The 19,375-nt window shown below is 40.4% G+C and overlaps 1 protein-coding gene across 1 annotated transcript in view; it reads right to left on the bottom strand.

Moving 5' to 3' along the window:
* The window catches only part of ZNG1C (Zn regulated GTPase metalloprotein activator 1C), a 68,974-nt gene extending 55,336 nt beyond the window's left edge, over nt 1-13,638 (bottom strand). The window contains 7 exon segments of the mRNA XM_032801789.2: nt 943-980; nt 2,429-2,488; nt 6,044-6,135; nt 9,599-9,695; nt 10,895-10,981; nt 12,994-13,153; nt 13,357-13,638. Of these exon segments, the coding sequence (XP_032657680.1) occupies nt 943-980; nt 2,429-2,488; nt 6,044-6,135; nt 9,599-9,695; nt 10,895-10,981; nt 12,994-13,126 (507 nt within the window). The 5' untranslated portion in view covers nt 13,127-13,153; nt 13,357-13,638.
* Between the last annotated feature and the right edge of the window lie 5,737 nt (nt 13,639-19,375).

Here is a 19,375-nt window from a genome sequence, read left to right as displayed (position 1 = left end):
GAAGTATCTAGATGTTAAAATCAGGGAAACGAACATTTTCATAGTGTAGATCACACTTTAATTGCACTTGGTTTCATTTTATGATAATTGTGGGCCATCTCTCATTTCACTCAATCTCACAATATCCCTGTGACAATTACGTTAATTCTCTGAAATTGAAAACATGTATTTTTAGCTCTCTTTAATTTCAAAAAGGCTAAAACTTTTTGGATAGTCACAGTACCTATTGTTCTCATTTCAGTTCTCTTTCCTATCTTGTCTGGTCCCCTCTCCCGCCACATATATGTTTGCCTGCCACCTGGTCCGCTCCTCCATTTTCTTGCTGTATGGTCCTCCATTAAACTGAATATATGCCTGGCGTCCTGGCTCTCTTCACCTTTGTACATACTGCCTTGCTCCCTTCTTCCTAGTCCCCAAGATGCTCTTTTTCTAATGGCAGTTCTAATCCCACTGACGAATGCTTATTTCAGTTCTTGAGATCAGCTCCTCTTTCCTTTAAAAGTAGTACTGATTGTTGGTTGGGACCAAAGAGAATCTTCATCTTTCCAGCCAATTTTACAGTTATCTAAGCACCTGTTTGCAATGAAGAGCCTGGGTATCTGTATAAATTGCTGGAGACTAAGAGGAACAAGTACCACCTGACCTAACAGTTCTCAGCAGAGAAGAGCTCTGCAGACAACAGCTTGCAAACTACTGTGTAACACTATTGCTTCTTCACCTACAAATCATTACATTAAAGGGAAAGAAGAGGCTTTTTAACAACTTGTGATTATCTGGATGAAACAATGCTGCAATTTGTTATGAAACTGCAATTGTAACATAGTTTCACACACCACAAGAATTAGCATACTAGAAGTTAGCCCATAAACAAAACATGTAAAAGACCATCACGTCTATCTACTGTTTTGGTTTACAGTATTTTTTTAAATATTACTATCTTACCTGCAATCCATACTTAGCATCAACAACAGACACAATACCTGAGGAAAAAAAATTTGTAAGTGACATCTAGAATGAAGAGTATTGATTAAGAAATAAACTGAAAACTGCTAAGAGGATGTTAGCTTCTTGAATAATTACAGGGTCAGCAGCAACCTCAATAGTTAAGGTTACACAAGAGTTTTTATTCTAATCCCACTTTCAGTTACTTATAACCTTGCAAAACTCTCACCAATCTGGCTGAAAATATTATAATTGTTTCCTAATTATCTAGGTTCTTATATAGTGCTCATCCACTGTGGTATGTGAGTGCCTACCAAAACGGTGAGGTGTACACATAAATATAGATGCATCTTTCTCCTTGTTCCAGTCCACAGGGGCTGGATGTGGGGAAAGGTGTTGTAGTGGTGTTATAGTAGTAGTATTCTGAAGGAACTGAGGAGCATGGTCATTCTGATCATTTCTGGGAGCAACTTCCAGATACACAGCCACTTGCCAAGAGAACCATCGCCTGCCACACACAAGCGTCACTCAAGTCTGGAGGCGGAACACAGCTGGCAAAGGAGGTAAACAAAAACAGAAGGTGAGGTAGTCCCTCATATAACTTAGACTAATCTCAAAGTGGATTAAAACTATGCATTTGAATCAGTATTCAATGAGGGAGCCAGTTAAGAGAAAAGGCAATGGAAGGCATTGTGTTCTTGGTGGCCTGTTACTGAACAGACAGGCTCTCTCAGATCACCTAAAAGAAATATGTATTTTTTTAAGAAAATAAGTAAAAATAAGTAAAAATGTGAACAAAATAAGCCCAAGTACAACACACTAAATATTTCTGAGAGGCCCGCCAATTGGTGCAAGAGAAAGAAAGGAGTACAGAGAACAAGTGCGCTAAAGAAAGAGATTGAGAGGAGGAAAAAAACAAACCAACCAAAGATGGGATATATAGATAAGTAACAAGTTTCAGAATTTCCTATTCTATCCAGATCCAGAAATTCTTTAAGTGGCCAGTAATGTGGAATAGTTTCAATGATGCAACAGAAACCAAAGAAAGTGAATTCCACCAATACAACCAGATTTTGTAATGGCAAGAAGAAATTCCATAATCCGTATTGTTAGTGACTGTTTTACATGCTTCTATACAGTGTTACAGGTATCTGTTCACACACACTGTTTTCAGCTTATGGACAGTTTATCATGATGAAAAGCAGTGCCTAGGTAATTAAGAGTCATCACTACCTTTGACTTCAGAATTTGGCATGTTTGCACAAGTCCAGTAAAAAAAAATTTCTAAGGTTTAAATATATTTCATTGAGAAAATAATGAACATGAGGTTACCCATACATAAACAACAGCAAATAAGTTTTCACCATGCCTCTGCAATCAAGCTACTTGTTTATTTCTTGAAAAGAAATTGTCCAAATAACTCACACTAAAGCAAGAGAAAATCTCTAACAAGTATTACAGAAGATAAACACACACTTTTTCTTACCATCAAGATATATGTCACTTCCGAGTTCAGCATCAACCCAAAACATGGAGGCCACAGCACCTAACAAACAAGACATATAGTTGCAAGACAGATGATGTACCAGAAAACACTCATCTCTAAGCAGTTTTTAAATCACACCTGTGCACAGTTGCTAGTCTTCAACTTTCCCCCTGATGCCAGAAGAACACGAAATCAAGTATTAAAAATGTTGGTTCTCCAACCATATATTTGGTGCAATGATGCTGCTGTGAGTCTTGAAAGCAGTGATAGCAACACCTAAGATGTGTGAGCTCTAACAGGTACATCATAAAAATAAAAAAATTCAAAACAAAAAGAAACCCCTCAACATGACTCTACCACCATGTCACCAACCACGTTTCTTAATTCCAAATTCTTTATAGTTCTCTTCTTGTGTCCCCCGCCCCACCCCTTGGATCCCTGCCATTTCACTAAAACTGATCCATCCTTTTGCTGCAAGTAAGGGCCTTCGCTCATCCTCCTCAACCTCTACACTATTTTTTACACAGTCTCGCACTTCTTCCTTTTCTCCGCACATACTCCTGACTACACTTTCATGATTCTGCTCTCTTACTTCTCTCCAACCATGCATTTAGCATCAGCTTGCCTTGTTGCTCCTTTTCACTGATTCGTTATCTACTGAGCCCCATTTTCTAGGGTAATGTCATTGGTTCCCTCTTCTCCTGCTCTCCCTGGGTGAGCTTATCTACTCCAAGTTTCCCCCTCTATGTAGTAGCAGACAGAAAGGAGGGATTTACAGTGAGAGGGAAAAAAGGTTGAATCAGGACTTCTGAGAAGAGCTAGATCCTAATGCAGTCTGCTAGGAACCTCTTTCTTCCCTAATATCCTGCCTAGCTCTTCACATGAGAAAGCAGCGTAGGACATAGATGAAGATAACCCAATACAGCACGCTGGGTTCCATACTAGAAAAGTGCAGCAGTTTTTCATTTAGATGCATTTAAACCAGTGTAATACTAGTTCATATCAACGTATCTTAAATTGGTAACTGAAGCTTAATTGATACAAGCAAGACTACCTGGTTTAGTGCGTCTACTTTAGAGGTTTGCAGAGGTTTCACTACATCCATCTTTAAACTGATTTCATTACACCAGCACACATTTCAGGTACAGACAAGGCCTGACCAAAAAAAATTCCGGAGGCTGACAGCACTTCAGAAAAGTTGCATCCATTTCTTCCTTATATCAACAGTACGTAAGTTAATAGAATAAGAATTTTTTGACACCATTAGTAATTTTTTAAAAATAATTAAATTTGGTATTATTTCTGAGCCTGGCACTGGAGCCAAGTATCTTTCTGAAATGTCATTTGTGAAATAATTTTGGAACAGAATGAACTGGTTTCCAAGCTGATTTTATAACAGTTAATTATAAAATCAATATTAAACAAAATGTTTAATTACTAAAGATTAAAGCTTTCCTTTGAACCAGTAATATTTTGTTGAGTTGATACCAAACACTATAGTTTTTCTGAAGTCTTCAATTTCAATATTTAACAATGACACATTTTGCTTCATTACTGATGGTTAAACACTGAAATGAAAAATTGCTGTATTAAACATCAAAGGTACTTTTTGTAAGAGTAAAGGTGTAGCACTAGTGGACTGGCCCAATTCTGACTCAGGTTTATATTTATATTCATTTATATACTCACAGTAGTTTATGTTGGCTATGGCATTTTTCATATTTCCTTTCACATACATGTGTGTACATCATGTCGCTGGAACTAATTAGCTGTTGCTATATCCACCCCAGAAGAGGATGCTCTTCAGTGATAGGTAGTTTATACAGCTACAAGAGCTAGATTATCTACTGCCTTGCACCTTGTTTGGTTGTTTATACCTCTGCAAAGCATACAATGGTGAGAGTGGAGAATTCTGACCTGGCAACATTTCACATTCATATTGGAGAAGTCAATGACTACACAAATCAGTGGAGAACTGATCCCTCACTCTGTAAAGCACTATGGGATTCTTGGAAAAAGCAGATGCTATTTAATTACAAAATATTTTCATTTCCTTGAAAAAAAAAAAAACCAACTGTGGGAGGGTAGGCATTACATGTGCCTCTGAAATAATATGTTCAACCTGTGCGTAAAAAGCAGTCCTGAAAACACGTAGACTAAGATCAGCCAATAAAAGTTAACAAGTCAAAGCCTTTGCAAAAGATATCTGCTCTGAGAGGAAAAAGGTAGAGGAGTATAATATTCATGGTTATTCCTGAAAGTCCCAGTACATAAAGGGGCCTAGTGTCTTCAGGATAAATGTTATATATTTATAAATAAGACATCAATTTGTTTTGACATGAACTGATTTAACATGTAACAAACAGTGCCACAACATGAAGAGAAGAAGCTGACAGCAATGAAAGTATTTTATTTTTCAAAGCATCATGGCTCTAGTTAGTGACAGGGCTGTCTAAAAGAATGAAACATATAGGGAAAAACAATGATAACTGAACTCATTCCAATGTCTAAAGCCATCCCACTGAACTGACAAGATGTGGTCCCCCAAGCATCACTTTGTGTCAACTCTGAAATACCTGTCAGATGTTTACAGTGATTACTCATGCAAGATATAGCAAGGGCCACACAATGTAATGGTTTCCTGATATCTATTGATTTTTTCCCCTAAAACCTTAATAGTTTTCCAATTTGACTGAAATAGGATGTGTGTGTAACAGGGGCTAAATCAATGTCCTTTCTTTTAAAGAAAATTACTTTACCATGACAATTATTTAGCTCTGGACTGAAGAATGTCACTTTCCTAAATAGGAAATAAGAATTTCCTTCACTTTCCTGGCTGACAACAGGTTTTTAATTAACAGAGGTCAGGGCAGAGTGTTTTTAAATAGTTTTCCTTAATTTTAAAATCAACATATACATGTGATTTTTGTATAGTAAAATATAAACAGCACCCATTGAATCGTTGACATCTTTTATTACTGGACTGGAAAAAATAAATAATTAACTATATATGTACATTTAGCATGAGAGATTGTCTACAAATTCAGCAATATTTAACTCTGTGCAACCAGCTGTGAACTGGAAGTTTCTGTATATTCATCTGATTCACACATTTAGACAATACATTTGCCTGTTTGAGAGTATGCTCTGTACCTTAACAAAATACAAGTCCATCATTGACAATCTCCATAATACATGTACATAATATATATAATTAAAGCATAATAATAGTTTGAAAGTGTTACATAAAAAGAGCACCTCCTTACTCGGAGCCATCAGTTTTTATACCACACTTCTCACTGTCATGCCTGATATTTGCTGCCTGCGTATTCTGAGCCACACTGAAAAAATATTTTATCATTTTTTACTCCTGTTAGCCTTCAGAGCCCATACTGCTGCAGCAGAGAATGCTGGATTCTATTCTGGCTTGTGCAACAAAATCTTTAACTGATACAATTTCATAATTTGTATTGCAGTCAGGCATGTGAACACACACCACACTATCACACATTCAAAATAAAAATGCATACTATGCAAGCAAATAAAAAATGATTTCTAACTTTCTCACAAAAACAGGATATTCACCATGGCTATCATGAATATATAATTATCTACCTGGATCTGCCAATCCAGTGGTTTCTAGTAGTATGTAGTCAAACTTTCCCTTCTTCTGCATTAGGTTCTCAATAGCCTTCAAGCCATTGTCCCTGTAAAAGAAAAAAAGAAGTTTTCAACCTGAGCAGCCTTTACAGGAGCTACAACAGATATGAATATGTTTTATGTTTTTTATTCATACGGAAGGTAATGTGGTTTAATCTCTAAAGCAAGGGACTGGTAGTTAAAAATTGTAGTTTATACTCAGAACTGCCAACTCACTGCCCAACCTTAGACAAATCACTTAATCTCTATCTTATTTTAACTATCTGGTAATAATATATTTTTATTGGACCAACATCTGTTGGTGAGACAGACAAGCTTTGGAGCCACACAGAGCTCTTTTTCAGCTCTGGGAAACCTACTCAGAGTGTCATAGCTAAATACAAGGTGGAACATAGGGGTTTAGCACAGGGGTTCTCAGACTTTTGTACTGATGACTCCTTTCACCCAGAAAGCCTCTGAGTGCGACTCCCCTTACACATTAAAAATGCTTTTGTATCTATTTAACACCATTATAAATGCTGGAGGCAAAGCGGGGCTTGGGATGGAGGCTGACAGCTCACGACCCCCCACGTAATAACCTTGCGACCCCCTGAGGGATACTGAACCCCAGTTTGAGAACCCCTGGTTTAGCATAATTAGATAATGTGTGTGTCAAGGGACTTTCAAGGCGAAGTGGTCCATTAACACCCCTCCGGTCATAGGGAAAGGAAGGGAGAAGGGGAAGCAGCTGGGGGGAGAGGGAGCTTGTTAGTGGGTTATAAATTGTAAAAGCCATAAATCCAGTGCCTGTATTCCCTCCATGATTTTTAGTATCTAGCAAAGTTACGAATTTAAGGTCTCAGGTTCATCTTTTGAAAGTGTTGTGCAGGTTTCCTTTGAGGATGAGAACTGATAGGTCAGATAGACAGTGATCCCTTTGTGAAAAGTATTCACCCACAGATAATGTGGTGTGTGTCTTTTATTGTTCTCCTGTGAGAGTTCATTTAGTTCACTAGATGAGGCGCACCACTCATTGTGACAGGCGTGCATATGACCTATGAATCTTGAACAGTGTGTTGTGGGGAGTGTTGATCACTGTAGCAATGGAAATATGTCTTCAGGTTTTGCATCTATGGTTCTGGCAGGGTTTGGTGCCACTTTGAGTTGGTGTGGTATTATTAGTGACTCAACAAAAGTGTTACTGTACATCCCAATTAGTGTTATGAAAGGAATCCAACATGTTAATTACATGCATCAGCATTCATAGTGTGACATATTAAAAAAGGAAAAGACCTAGTAGGTTATCCAGTCTGTCTCCCTGTCAATACAAGATATCACTTACTGTACCTTTTCTACTGCTTTGTCCAAGCAAGTTTAAAATGTTCCAAGTGTTAAAGCTTATACAATTTCCCCTGGGAGAATACTCTACAGCCTAACAGATCTCACTGTCAGAAAGTTCTTACTAATTGGGGTCTATATTTCTGGCCATAATTTTACCCCTTTATTTAATATCACCTTTAATTTCTCGCCCTCTACTTTTACTCTCTTCAAATATTTGTAGAGTTATGGCTCCATCACAGTAATCTTCGGCAAGTTATATTAATATATTCTTATCTCTTAAAACTCTCTTCAAATCAATCCCTCCAGCCCCTGATCATTTTGGTTCTCTTAACTCTCTCCAATAGGTTCTTCATGTTTCTGGACAGTAGATGCCCAAAACTGAACACAGTATTATTATTATTGCGGTAGTGCCAACAAGCTCTAGTCATGAGCCAGGGCCCCACTGTGCTAGACGCTGTAAACAGAACAAAAAGATGGGAATATTGCGGATGTGGTCACTATTCCTGCTACTTGATGTGATGCCTCCGTATAGAAATGGCCAAAACTATGTTTAGGCAATGTAAACCAAAAATCCTGCACATTGCAAACTCACATATAATTTGCTGTCCACTATCATTCCTATGTCTTTTTCAGGATTACTGATTTCCAGGTTTATGCCTATCAAGTATCTGTATTTTGGATTCCCCATACCTATTTCACATAGATTATCTTGTATTCCTCCCACCCACCAACACTGAATTTCATCATTGTGTGAGCTATGTTATGGCCATTTTCAAATTCAAATTGTTCTAGGTCTTTAAGTATTACGTCTCTAACCTCACTGGTGTTTGTAGCTTTTATGCAGAGAACTCAGCCTTACCGAATTCCCTACATACCATCAGCAAATTTAATCAACATACTGTTCATTTCCTTGAAAACTCTAAGGCATGTCTTCCCTCAATTTTGAAGCTCCTCCACCACCTTCTTGAGGTTAAGCATGATTGTTGTCTACAAGTTATTACGGAAGGTGTGTGTTCAGGGATGGCTCTACCACACAGGTAGAACATGAAGGCACACAGGGCAGGAAAATATTAGGGGCAATAAAACCTTCAGTAACTGTTTCCATAGGTGACAGCAGACTGCTAGGAATCAACATTTGCAATTTCATCTGGGACAGGAGAAACCCCTGGGATCGCACTCCTAATATTAAACATAAGAGGCTAAACAAGGGGGCTCTATAATTCAGCTAATCATAGTTTTATCTAACAAGCAAAGCCTTTCAAATGAGCTACTTTCCAAAATACAATATTTGAATATCTTATGGAAGGCATACTGTACTAATTAGTTATTTTATATGTTGTTATTGATCTCTAATAAACCACTGTGCTCAGTTTTTGTAATACTATCAGTAGAACATATGTTCCTTTTGAGAACGAGAGTTTGCCTTTCTGTAGTTGTTTATAGATATTCAACTATGCTTCCACCCCAATAAGTCAGTCAACATTTGATGCAAGTATGTGAAACAATTATGATACAAAGCAATAAAATACCAAAATAGAAAAAACAAGTTAATTTGAGGATTCTGACTTATAAAAAAATATATATAGAAGAGCAAGAAATTCAATATCATTTAGCTTTTTTTTTTAAAAACACTGTAGATGATATATCTAATGCCTATCAAATATCCAGGTATACATGATGGGACTGTGAAAAAATGAAATTTTAAGAGAGAGCAAGCCCCAAGCTTACTCCTAATGCAAGGGTAGCCAACATGAGCCTGAGAAGGAGACAGAATTTACCAATGTACATTGCCAAAGGGCCCCAGTAATAAGTCAGCAGCCCCCCCTCAGCTCCCCCCTCACCCCCTGCTCCCAGTGCCCCCCGCCCACCAGCAGCCCCACCAATGAGCATCTCCTGATCAGCTGTTACGTGGCATGCAGGAGGCTCTAGGTGGGGTGGAAGAGCGAGGGCATGGCAGGCTCAGAGGAGGGGGTGGAAAGGGGGTAGGGTCTGTGGCAGAGCCAGGGGTTGAGCAGTGAGCACCCTCTGGCACATTGGAAAGTTGGCGCCTGTAGCTCCAGCCCCGGAGTCAGTGCCTATACAAGGAGCTGCATATTAACTTCTGAAGAGCCGCATGCGGCTCCAGAGCCACAGGTTGGCCACCCATGTCCTAAAGTTTTTATAAACCACCCCCACAAAAATATTCCTTACTTTACTGAACAGCACAGGCAACCATTTCTGAGCTCTAGCCATTCTTCATAGAGTTCTCCACCTTGACTTATAGCCAAGGATTTTTCCAAGGCACTTCCTAGAAATACAGGAAAAGCATAAATAGCACATTTTAAACCTACAAACTCGCAACAATACCTGAAAAATAAGATGAGAAAAATTCAAACGAGGTAGATTTCTGAGCTTTATTTGTGTTCCATGTTCTCATCAAACCTTCCTGACAAATTCTTTAGACATTATACTTAGTTTAAGCAATCATTTTTATATTAGGCGAATTTAAGGTCTAAGGGCCAAACCACCCTATGAAGAACAAAAAATAAACTTGCAAAAGCAGAAGTATGACCCATTTATTTGAATGCATAGGTGGAACAGATGTAAGGCATTCAAAGTTGTATAATAGTCATTTACGATGCAGACAAAATTGAATTTATATATGAGACAAAGAAAAATGGTTTAATACTTAACTCTTACACATTTTTAAAACTGCAGATATTAACTGAGAGGTTGTGTGACTTGCTTAAGGCCAATCAGCAAGTCATTGGCAGTACTAAATTTAGAACTCAGTGCTTTGACTACAACTCCTGAAAATAATCTTCTCTCGACTCCACTTACAGATTATGAATTGAGTTGTCCATAGAAAGAATTTTTATAATGAAGATGGAAACTTGCCATTATCATTATAGTAGGGTGGGGGATTGCACGGGTTCGCAATACTATATTTCTTCATCAACAGCCATATAAAAGCAGAGCAAAGTAATCAGTTAAAGTTTAAAAAAATTAGCACTAAGTTGCTGGAAAAAGTGAAGGAATCTCATCGTCCAGCTTCAATAGTGGCAAGCTCTATTACAGTCATTTGACATACTTCTTGCTAGTTAAGCTTGATTTATTACACTACTACTCTTTTCTTTAGTTCGGTCTTGTGCAAGTTCTTTATATTCAATGTTAGTTGAACAGTAATGTCTACTAGCATTCTTTTGAACAAAAGGGAACTGACACATCCCAAATCTATAAACAAACTTTTGAATGTTTATTGTAGTGTTCATCCCACATGTACAAGCTTATTGAGGACATGGTCTCAATTTTACACTGCTGAGAAACTGCATATGCCACTTAGATAGCTGTAGCTTGGGGAACAATCAATTTAGATATCAATCCATGCACCCTTTTACCATTTGTCTGCTTTTAATAGTTTACTTTCCTAAAGCATTTAACAAAACAGAAAAATGCTTATGCATTCCAATTTTTATTTCTATACAATATTTCTGTAGCATTACATACCTTCTCCAAACTCATTTAGAATAACTGCTATTCTTTTGCTATGTTGTTCTGTCAAAATATAGTTAAGAAGAGTTGTCTTCCCAGCACCTAAAAAACAGCACAAATTTCAGTAGATCAAAAATAAAGTATAAGGAGAATTTTCAAATTCAATGTTACCACCATGCTCCTGAAATATACTTTTTAGAAATTAACACCCAATGGAGTGCTAGTACTCACTCTCTCATCTAATATCTTCAGAAGCATTACATTTTATTTTTATATTTGTAATTAAATTATGCCCCTAATTTTTTAAAAGTTACTTGTCGTACTTGGAAGAGAATCCGGAGGATTATTGTAGCACTTCACACAAATCTTAGAAGCCTTACTGCGTTCCCTCCATGCCCTACAAATCTTAAGGGGCTCACCAGTCTCTTCCCACCCATGGCAAATCTTCTGATATAAAATTCTCTCTTTCTCCATCTGATAAGTCTTCTTAACAATGAGATTACATTTATATCTATTTTTGCAATGAACTGGGCTGAAAACTTTTTTTTTCTTCAAATGAAAGTTTAGGTTCCCAGCAATAATTTGTTATTCTTTATCAATACTGCTGGAGTAGTTTTATAGCATTGTTTCTAAAGAAATGTTAATAATTTCATACTAATCAACTAAATGTTAGTCCTAGGCATGAGACAGGTAGGTAAGTTCGGCAGAGTTAGCTTTGTCTTTTTTTCTAGAATGCGGGGCTATAAAGGTGTCAAAAATCTTCCATGGATTTTTGGAATTGTGATACCCATTGTCACTTCAATTTTACAGAAATATTTTTCCTCAGCCCTGGATCTAATCTAAGTTTTGAGCCCTGTATGGATTTCTGTGAACCTGAGAGTGAGAGGCCAAAATTGGGCTTATAAACATAAACTGAGTTGCAACTTAACTATGGAGCAACTGTCACCTCTCTAGGTCACTATACTTTGGGGGAAAAAAACAAATATAATTATCATATTTAAGGTGGTTGGTGAAGACGCAGAGCAGCGGGGCATTCTGCCGCTTCTGCAGCTGGGCTGAAAGGCTGTCAGTTTCACAGACTCTGACAATACCCTTCCCTAAGAGCTGGGAAAGAAAAAAAATTCTGTACTGGCTCTCTTGAAATAGTTTTTTTTTTTTTTAATGTCCTTTCTGTGATTTTTATACCAACCTCAGTTTGTGGAGACCTAACTTATGATTTTTTTTTTAACGCTTTGGTTTGGCAATACTGCATTCATGCAATTTTTCAGGGACTTTTTCAAAGGGTGTCAAAACCATTTGGTCAGTTATACACTCAGTCATGCAAGACATCCATTCAAACACTAGCATCACATTTTGAGTGCTTACTCATGTAATCTCTGCACTCATCTTTTGATGGAACAAAATGGACTGACTGCTACAGCTGGAAAGCCAATTCAGGGTTTGTCTATATAGCAAATTACTGCACAGCAAGACAGGATGTGCACCAGCTTGCAGCACAGTAATGTTGCATGTGGACACTCCTACGCCACACTGAAAGTCCCAGAGGGCAGATTGACTGTAGATTCACACTCTGAGCTTGCCATACAGTGACTTGCTGCGTACACAAGCTCTAACTGTGCCGGTCAGGATTTATGAGCTATTTTATAGGAGAAACCACAGCAGCTCATTTAACTCTCCAAAATGATTCCGCAAGCACATTGTGACAGAAGTATTTTCTATAGATAGTGGTGCCATGAGACCAAGTTTGTACTGGATATACTGAAAACTGAAAACATGACAACAACAGTTTAGAACATCATCAGAACTGATGTTAGATACAAAGTTATACACTTTTTTGTCATGAAATATAGAATACTAGGAAGATGGCTGCATGGTTTGTTTGGAGTAGCGCTCCTCATTCCACAGATTGTTCTAGTCAAGAAGAATATGAACAGTCAAATTCCACCCCATACACCCAACTGAAGTCACTATGCAATGCATAAAACAAGGCAAATGGTGGTTTTGCACGGAACGCTGTTAGGGCAGCGGTAAAAAAGCACAAAATAGGGCAGGTTTGCTTTGTAAAGACCGCAGAGAGGAAGCTCAAGGTTAGTGTTGCTAGGTGAGCTGGTTACCTAAATAACCTGTGATGATAGTGACTGGGATCTTCGTGCCGTGGCTGAGCTCAGCCTCTTCTCCCACAACCTCCTGATCCTCTATGGGAACCAGCTCGGGGCACTCCTCCTCCTCCATGGGAGCCTGGGCCATCACCAGCCACTGCCACCACAGAGCACCCTGGAGAGAGAGAAACAACGTGCGGCACGGGAGCTCTGGTGGGACCAAACTCACACACGCTCCCATACTACCCCCCCACTTACCCCACGCCCCTAATATGCACCTTCCCCTCACCCCCCGCAGCGCGCCCCGGTTGAAGAGGGGGAGCGGCTCTCAGTCCCTCCCCGCCATTAGCGCAGGAGTCCTGGAGCCCCCCCACTCACCTGCGGTCTCTCCGCCCCTCTCCTGGTGGCGTCACGCCCGCGTGATGGCGGGCCGAAGCCGCAGCGTCAGGAGGCGCCACCAGTACCACTAACCGCGCCGACTCGGCAGCGCCCGGCACAGGAAGAGTTAAAGAAGAGACTGTTTCTCTTGCACGCTTCCCCCTCCTGCGACTCCAGATGCGCATGCGCAAGGTGACCCCTCCCCCCCCGATTCTAGATGCGCATGCGCAGCTCTGTGGCCTTTTTGTAGCACATGCGCCTATCCCACTATGTGGATTCCCGACATGCGTGCGCGACCTGAGGTTTCGCGTGCTGTTCTCGCTATGAGGCACGGGGTGATTGTCGGCTCGGCAGTTGGAGTGGGCACGTGTCTAGGGGTGAGGGGCGGAGTTAGCCACGCGCCCCAGGCCGGGGGGCAGCAGTTTGTGCCGGCGCGGCTGCGTGTAACGCGAGGCGGGGTCAGTAGTGCGGTAGCTGTTGCTAGTAAGGGGCCGTGCTGAGGACGGAGCTGGAGGCCTTGTGCTAGGGCGGGCCATATAGCTAGTGTACGGGCCAGTTTGCAGCCAGGCCTGGCCCAAAGGCGGGGCGGCCTGGAGCGACGTCAGCTAATGGGGGGGGGGGGCGTTAGTGTGAACGAAGCACCTGAAAATCCATGCACAGCTCTCAACGCAGCTCTGGTTTCATCCCTAGTCCCAATTGCAAAGGGCTCACTCCTGGAGCCAGATGCTGGAAACACCTTGGCCTGGCTAATAAGTAGGCTGGTGTGGGGCGGTTTATATTTTTGCTTATATTCTGATGGATCATATTTTAGAGTGACCAGACAGGAAGTGTGAAAAATCAGGACTGGGGGTGGGGGGTAATAGGAGCCTATATAAGAAAAAGACCCAAAAATCAGGACTGTCCCTATAAAATTGGGACGTCTGATCACCCTAGCATATTTTGGTCCAAGGAAATAATGACCACTTCAAGGCACAGTAAGAAGTATCAAAAATGCTGTATGCACCTAAAAGGCTGAGGATGAACCCTGCTTTTTAGTGGTATAATAATAGTAATTAATGATACCTGTTACGGTTGCCAATTTTGTTTGCACTGTATTCCTGGAGGATTCTTCACATGACATCTTTAATTAAAGATTAATATTTAATTCATGAAGATTCTAGGCCAATCCTGGCGGGTTGGTAGCCCTATAGCACCTTTCATCCCTAGATTTCAAAGTGCTTTCCAAAGGTGGATGACTCCTTTGCAGGTCGGAAAACTGAGGCACAAACTGGTGAAATGACTGGCTTAATGTATCCTTGCAGGCTTGTGGTGGAGCTGGGAATAGAACCCAGATCTATTCAGTGCTCTACTAGACCTCACTTCTTTTCATATAGCCCTTGGGTATAGATACTGTTTTTCGTCACAGAATGCTAATGATGACTAAAAAAAGTGGTATCACAGGTCCAGTCAGTCTCTTGTTCATGCATTCATTTATATGTATATATATAATCTTGACTCCTGTAAGAGATTTAGTTATACAGATAACTAAACTATGCAACCTTGTGTTCTTAATACTGTTAACCAGGTTATCCCTCTCACAGAATATTTGTATCTCACCCATTCCATTTTTATTTTATTTAAACTATAAAAGGTCTTTGGGGCCAGGACTGTATTATATGTATTGTTACATAGCACCCAGCACAGTTATTTGATAAATAAAGCTGTTGGAAATCCATCATGCTCTCTCACAGTGCACCACTTTTTGTAACCCAAAATCCGCCAATGATACCACCTCCTCTTGCTAGCCCTCCACTTAATACTGTTTGATTTTCAAAATATTTTGTTATGCTGACAACTAGGATATGACTCTGAATCCTGAGTGATATATGGCCATAGTCTGAGGATCATTGCCCTCTTGACTAAAAGAAGTCAAAATTAAATTTGGGTTTATACAGTTAAATTTGGCTTATACAAGTGTTCCTTTAATATCAGTTATACTGTTAATCAGTGCTTCTAGTTTGATTACAAAAGTTGTTTACATTTTAGTTACTGTTTTTATTAATGGGAACATATAGACAAATGTTATTCTGAAAATCTTCAAATAGGGTGGGCTCTGTTATGATACTCACATAGTTTATCCTAGAACAGATAACAGTCTGGATTTCAACATAAATATCTAAGATTACATGATTTTATAGGTACAAAGGGAAACTCCGTAAGAACTCCAAAGATAATTATAAAATCCTTTATTTACTAACAGTTTCCTTTTTGGCTTTGATTACTATGCAACATTGATTAAATGAAGTACTAGCTAAGTTTGTCCCACTCCATAAATCTTGTGCTCACTCCTTTTGTGAAAGGCCAAAAGAGTCGCAAAGGGTATACTTTTTGCTTCTAACTGGATGCCAGACTCAGAGGTCTTGGATAAACAATCTGGAACAGTAGACAAAAGCCAGTTCTGGACCTGCAGTTCTTTGTGACCACAAAAAATAGTGAATCAAGTCCATTTATTGCACAGTAGAAGTGCACAGTTTCTGCTATTTGAAGGATTTTATGGCTGGTTCATGGTAAAACACAACTTTTAACATTCTTATTTTCAGCAGACAAGACATCATATTGTGTGATATGGGTGTTGCCTTCATGCTGGTTATTTTTCTGAAGCAACATTTCCACTTCCAAACTAGAACGGCTGATGTGTCAATAAAATTTGATTGTACAGATTCAGAAGGGAGGGTTGTCCCAAAACTGGTCTGTAGGGTAAGTACTAAAAGCTTCAGAAGGACCTATGAACTGCTTTTTGGTAGGCCAGCTCTCAAAGCTTTATACGGTACAACGCTTCAAATTAGAAGGCATCATTCCAGTACTAAGAGGCCGATCCTCCAACTCTTCTTCAGCCAAGTAGTCAATGGGACTACTCATGTGAGAAGTGATTGGAGAATCAGAAGTTATGTGGCACACCACTGGGATTCAAATCAGTAAGTCTATTTCTCCAAGAAGGAACCAATATGCCTGTGTTGTTATTATTATTATTATTTATTATCATTGTATTCCTTGTATTAATCACAGGCTTAAATGAGTGCCTGATTAAGAACAATTTTAGATTATTAGAAGAGATTTTTCTCAGTTTGTGCGTAGTGAAAAGGGCTGGGGTGCTGGAACAATTTTTATAGTGGGGGTGCTGAGAGCCATTTAACCAGACTAAACCATGTACATAATGGAAACCACTTCAAGCCAAGGAGTGCGGTAGCATCCCTTGTTCCAGCACCTATGGAAAAGGGGGAAGGTATGGGAAGCTGTTGGGAACTGCAGGCTAGAATAAATGAGGCCATGTCTATACGACGTGCCGTATCGGCACGTTAAAATCGATTGCTCGAGGATCGATATATCGCGTCTCATCTAGACGCGATATATCGATCCCAGAGCGCGCTTAGATCGATTCCGGAACTCCAGCAAGACGAACGAAGTTCCGGATTCGACATGGCGAGCCGTGGACATCGATCCCGCGCGGTGAAGACGGGTGAGTAAATCGATTTTAGATATTCGATTTCAGCTACGCTATTCTCGTAGCTGAAATTGCGTATCTAAAATCGATTTTATCTCGTCGTGTAGACCTGGCCTGAATGTGTGAAAGCCCATAAATCCTCTTTCAAAATCAGACTGGATATAATGCTGAAGTTTCTGCTTTATGGAGATGAGAGACACCTTGTATAAACCTTGCCCAGGTTAGATAAGGCAATGGACAACCCACAGCTATTAGGAAGAAGGTGAAAATCCAATTTATTGGCTGTTTACAGTATTCGTTTCCCATAAATAATACATTAAAAATACTTCAGACCACACTGTTCATTATTTTTCATTAGGACAATAAAAATATTTGGTTTGGGGCTTTCTGCTGGCCTCTAAATTTAATACCCAAACATAAGAACCTTACTTTGTACTGAAAGTCTTTGACTTGGATTGTGCTGTACTGGCTGCTATAGCTTTTGATACACCTAAACTAAAAAAGTTGACAAGGTAGAGTGTGAAAAAAATCCTTAATTTTCCTGTGAGTGTGCATTGTGAATACAGAGACTATTAAAGTTTCGAATGTATTGCATGATATTTACCCTAGCAAGCTAGAATGAACATAAATAAAACATGCATGTTTACTAGTGCAGATAATTAAAGCAAACATAGCAGAACTGAAGTCCTTTCCCTATACAATACAGCTGAAGTATTTTAGCATACTAGAAAGCCAGATACATCACACACACTTCAGTTCAAAAGAACAGCCGGGTCGAAGATGCCAGAGTTCATTATTAATGGTTATTTATCTAGATTGTGATAGCACTCAAACTGTGTTAGGAACTTTCTAAATGCAGAGAAGACATGGTCCCTGCCCTGAAGATGATACAGTCTGGAAAAGACAAAAATACTGAAAGGATGGAGAAAACAGATAAAATGTACAAGCAAAGAGCTTAGGGGTAAAGGGAAGAGAAGTCTAAGCAAAATCAAATAGTATACACGTTCTTTTTCATCATTCAACCTTTGTGGATCAGCTCAGAGTGGGCAGTGGATGCATGGTGGCAACTTGGAAGAAAGTGTGTGGGACTGGGAGAGATGGATAAATGGATTATTGAGACTGGCACCGTAGATTGTGGAGAAAGGGATAATGGGCAAATAAGGAAGAGGTGGTTCGGAAGAACTTTGAAAGGGATCACAAATTTCTTGACTCTGATGTGGTGGAGAATGGAGAGCCAGTAGAGGGATTAAAAAAATGGATGACATGGGTTAGAACAGTGGGAAAGAAAGATGAATTTAGCAGCTGAATTTAGTAGTGAAAAGGTTACTTCTTGTAATGGCTCTTGGTAGAGGACATAATATAATGAAGTTCAAAGTCATTGAGAGAGGAGTCAGCAGGGCCGTCCTTAGCCATAGGCAGAATAGGCAGCCGCCTAGGGCACCACTAGGTCTGGGGGCACCGCTCTGCTGGGAGCCCGGACAGATGGAAAGCAGTGGAGGATGTAAAAGCAGGGCTGCTGGGTCCTAGAGAGAGCTGAATGCAGCACAGTCTGAGGGAGGGGACTGGCTGCTGGGAAGGGGTGGGTGAAGGAACTCACCTGTGAGTGTGACTCTTTCCCCTGGCGTGAGGTGAGGCAGGCTTAGCGGCTCTGGCAGTATCCTTTGTTGTCCCCCAATAACATCTATTCTTCTCCCCCCTGTCCCACGGAGCACCCCCCCTATTTCTTTCCCCCCCCACGGAGCACCCCTCTCTCCCCCACTCCCTCCGTCAGGGCTGGGTTGGGTGAGGTGCTGGGGGGGAGGGGAGTCTGGCTGGCTGCTTGCTGAGGATTAAAAATGAAAGCCAGGATTGGAAGGGTCGCACAGGACTGGGCTGGGGATAGCCAGATAGCGTGTGTGAAAAATCAGGACAGGGTTGGGTAGGGTGAACAGATGTCCCACTTTTATAGGACCAGTCCCAATTTTTGGGACTTTTTCTTATATAGGCTCCTATTCCCCCACCCCACCCCTCATCCTGATTTTTCACACTTGCTGTCTGGTCACCCTAGGTGGGGGTAATTGGTGTCTATATAAGACAAAGCCCCAAATATCAGGACTGGCCCTATAAAATCAGAACATCTGGATCTGGTCACCCTAACTGGGGAGCACGTCTCTCCCCCAGGCTGGTAGCGATCCATCTTATCCGGGGGAAGCTGCAGAGGGCAGGATGAGTGCTGTGGCTCCATGGGTGCCCCGTCCCTAAGATCAGATGCTGTGCTAACTTCACCATAGTCCGTTGGGCTGGCGGTGGTGCCCATTGGTGTGTGATCGGACCTGAGGGTTTGCTGCTGCTGTTGCCACTCTGCACCCCCAGAAGTGGATTTTGGGGTCCTGCAGTTTTCCACCTATCTCCTCCTCTACTGCAGTTGTTGGACAAGCAGGCTGGGAGGTGAGCCAAGCATGAAAGCAGTACTGTGTTGCCATTTAGATTGTCATTTAACAAATTTGTTTGCCAAAAATGCTTGCTAACAATCCTGAATTCAATTTCAATATTTTTTTT

This window comes from Chelonoidis abingdonii, chromosome 6, assembly GCF_003597395.2.
Source record: "Chelonoidis abingdonii isolate Lonesome George chromosome 6, CheloAbing_2.0, whole genome shotgun sequence".
Lineage (NCBI taxonomy): Eukaryota > Metazoa > Chordata > Testudines > Testudinidae > Chelonoidis > Chelonoidis abingdonii.
This window is presented reverse-complemented; position numbering and strand designations above follow the sequence as displayed.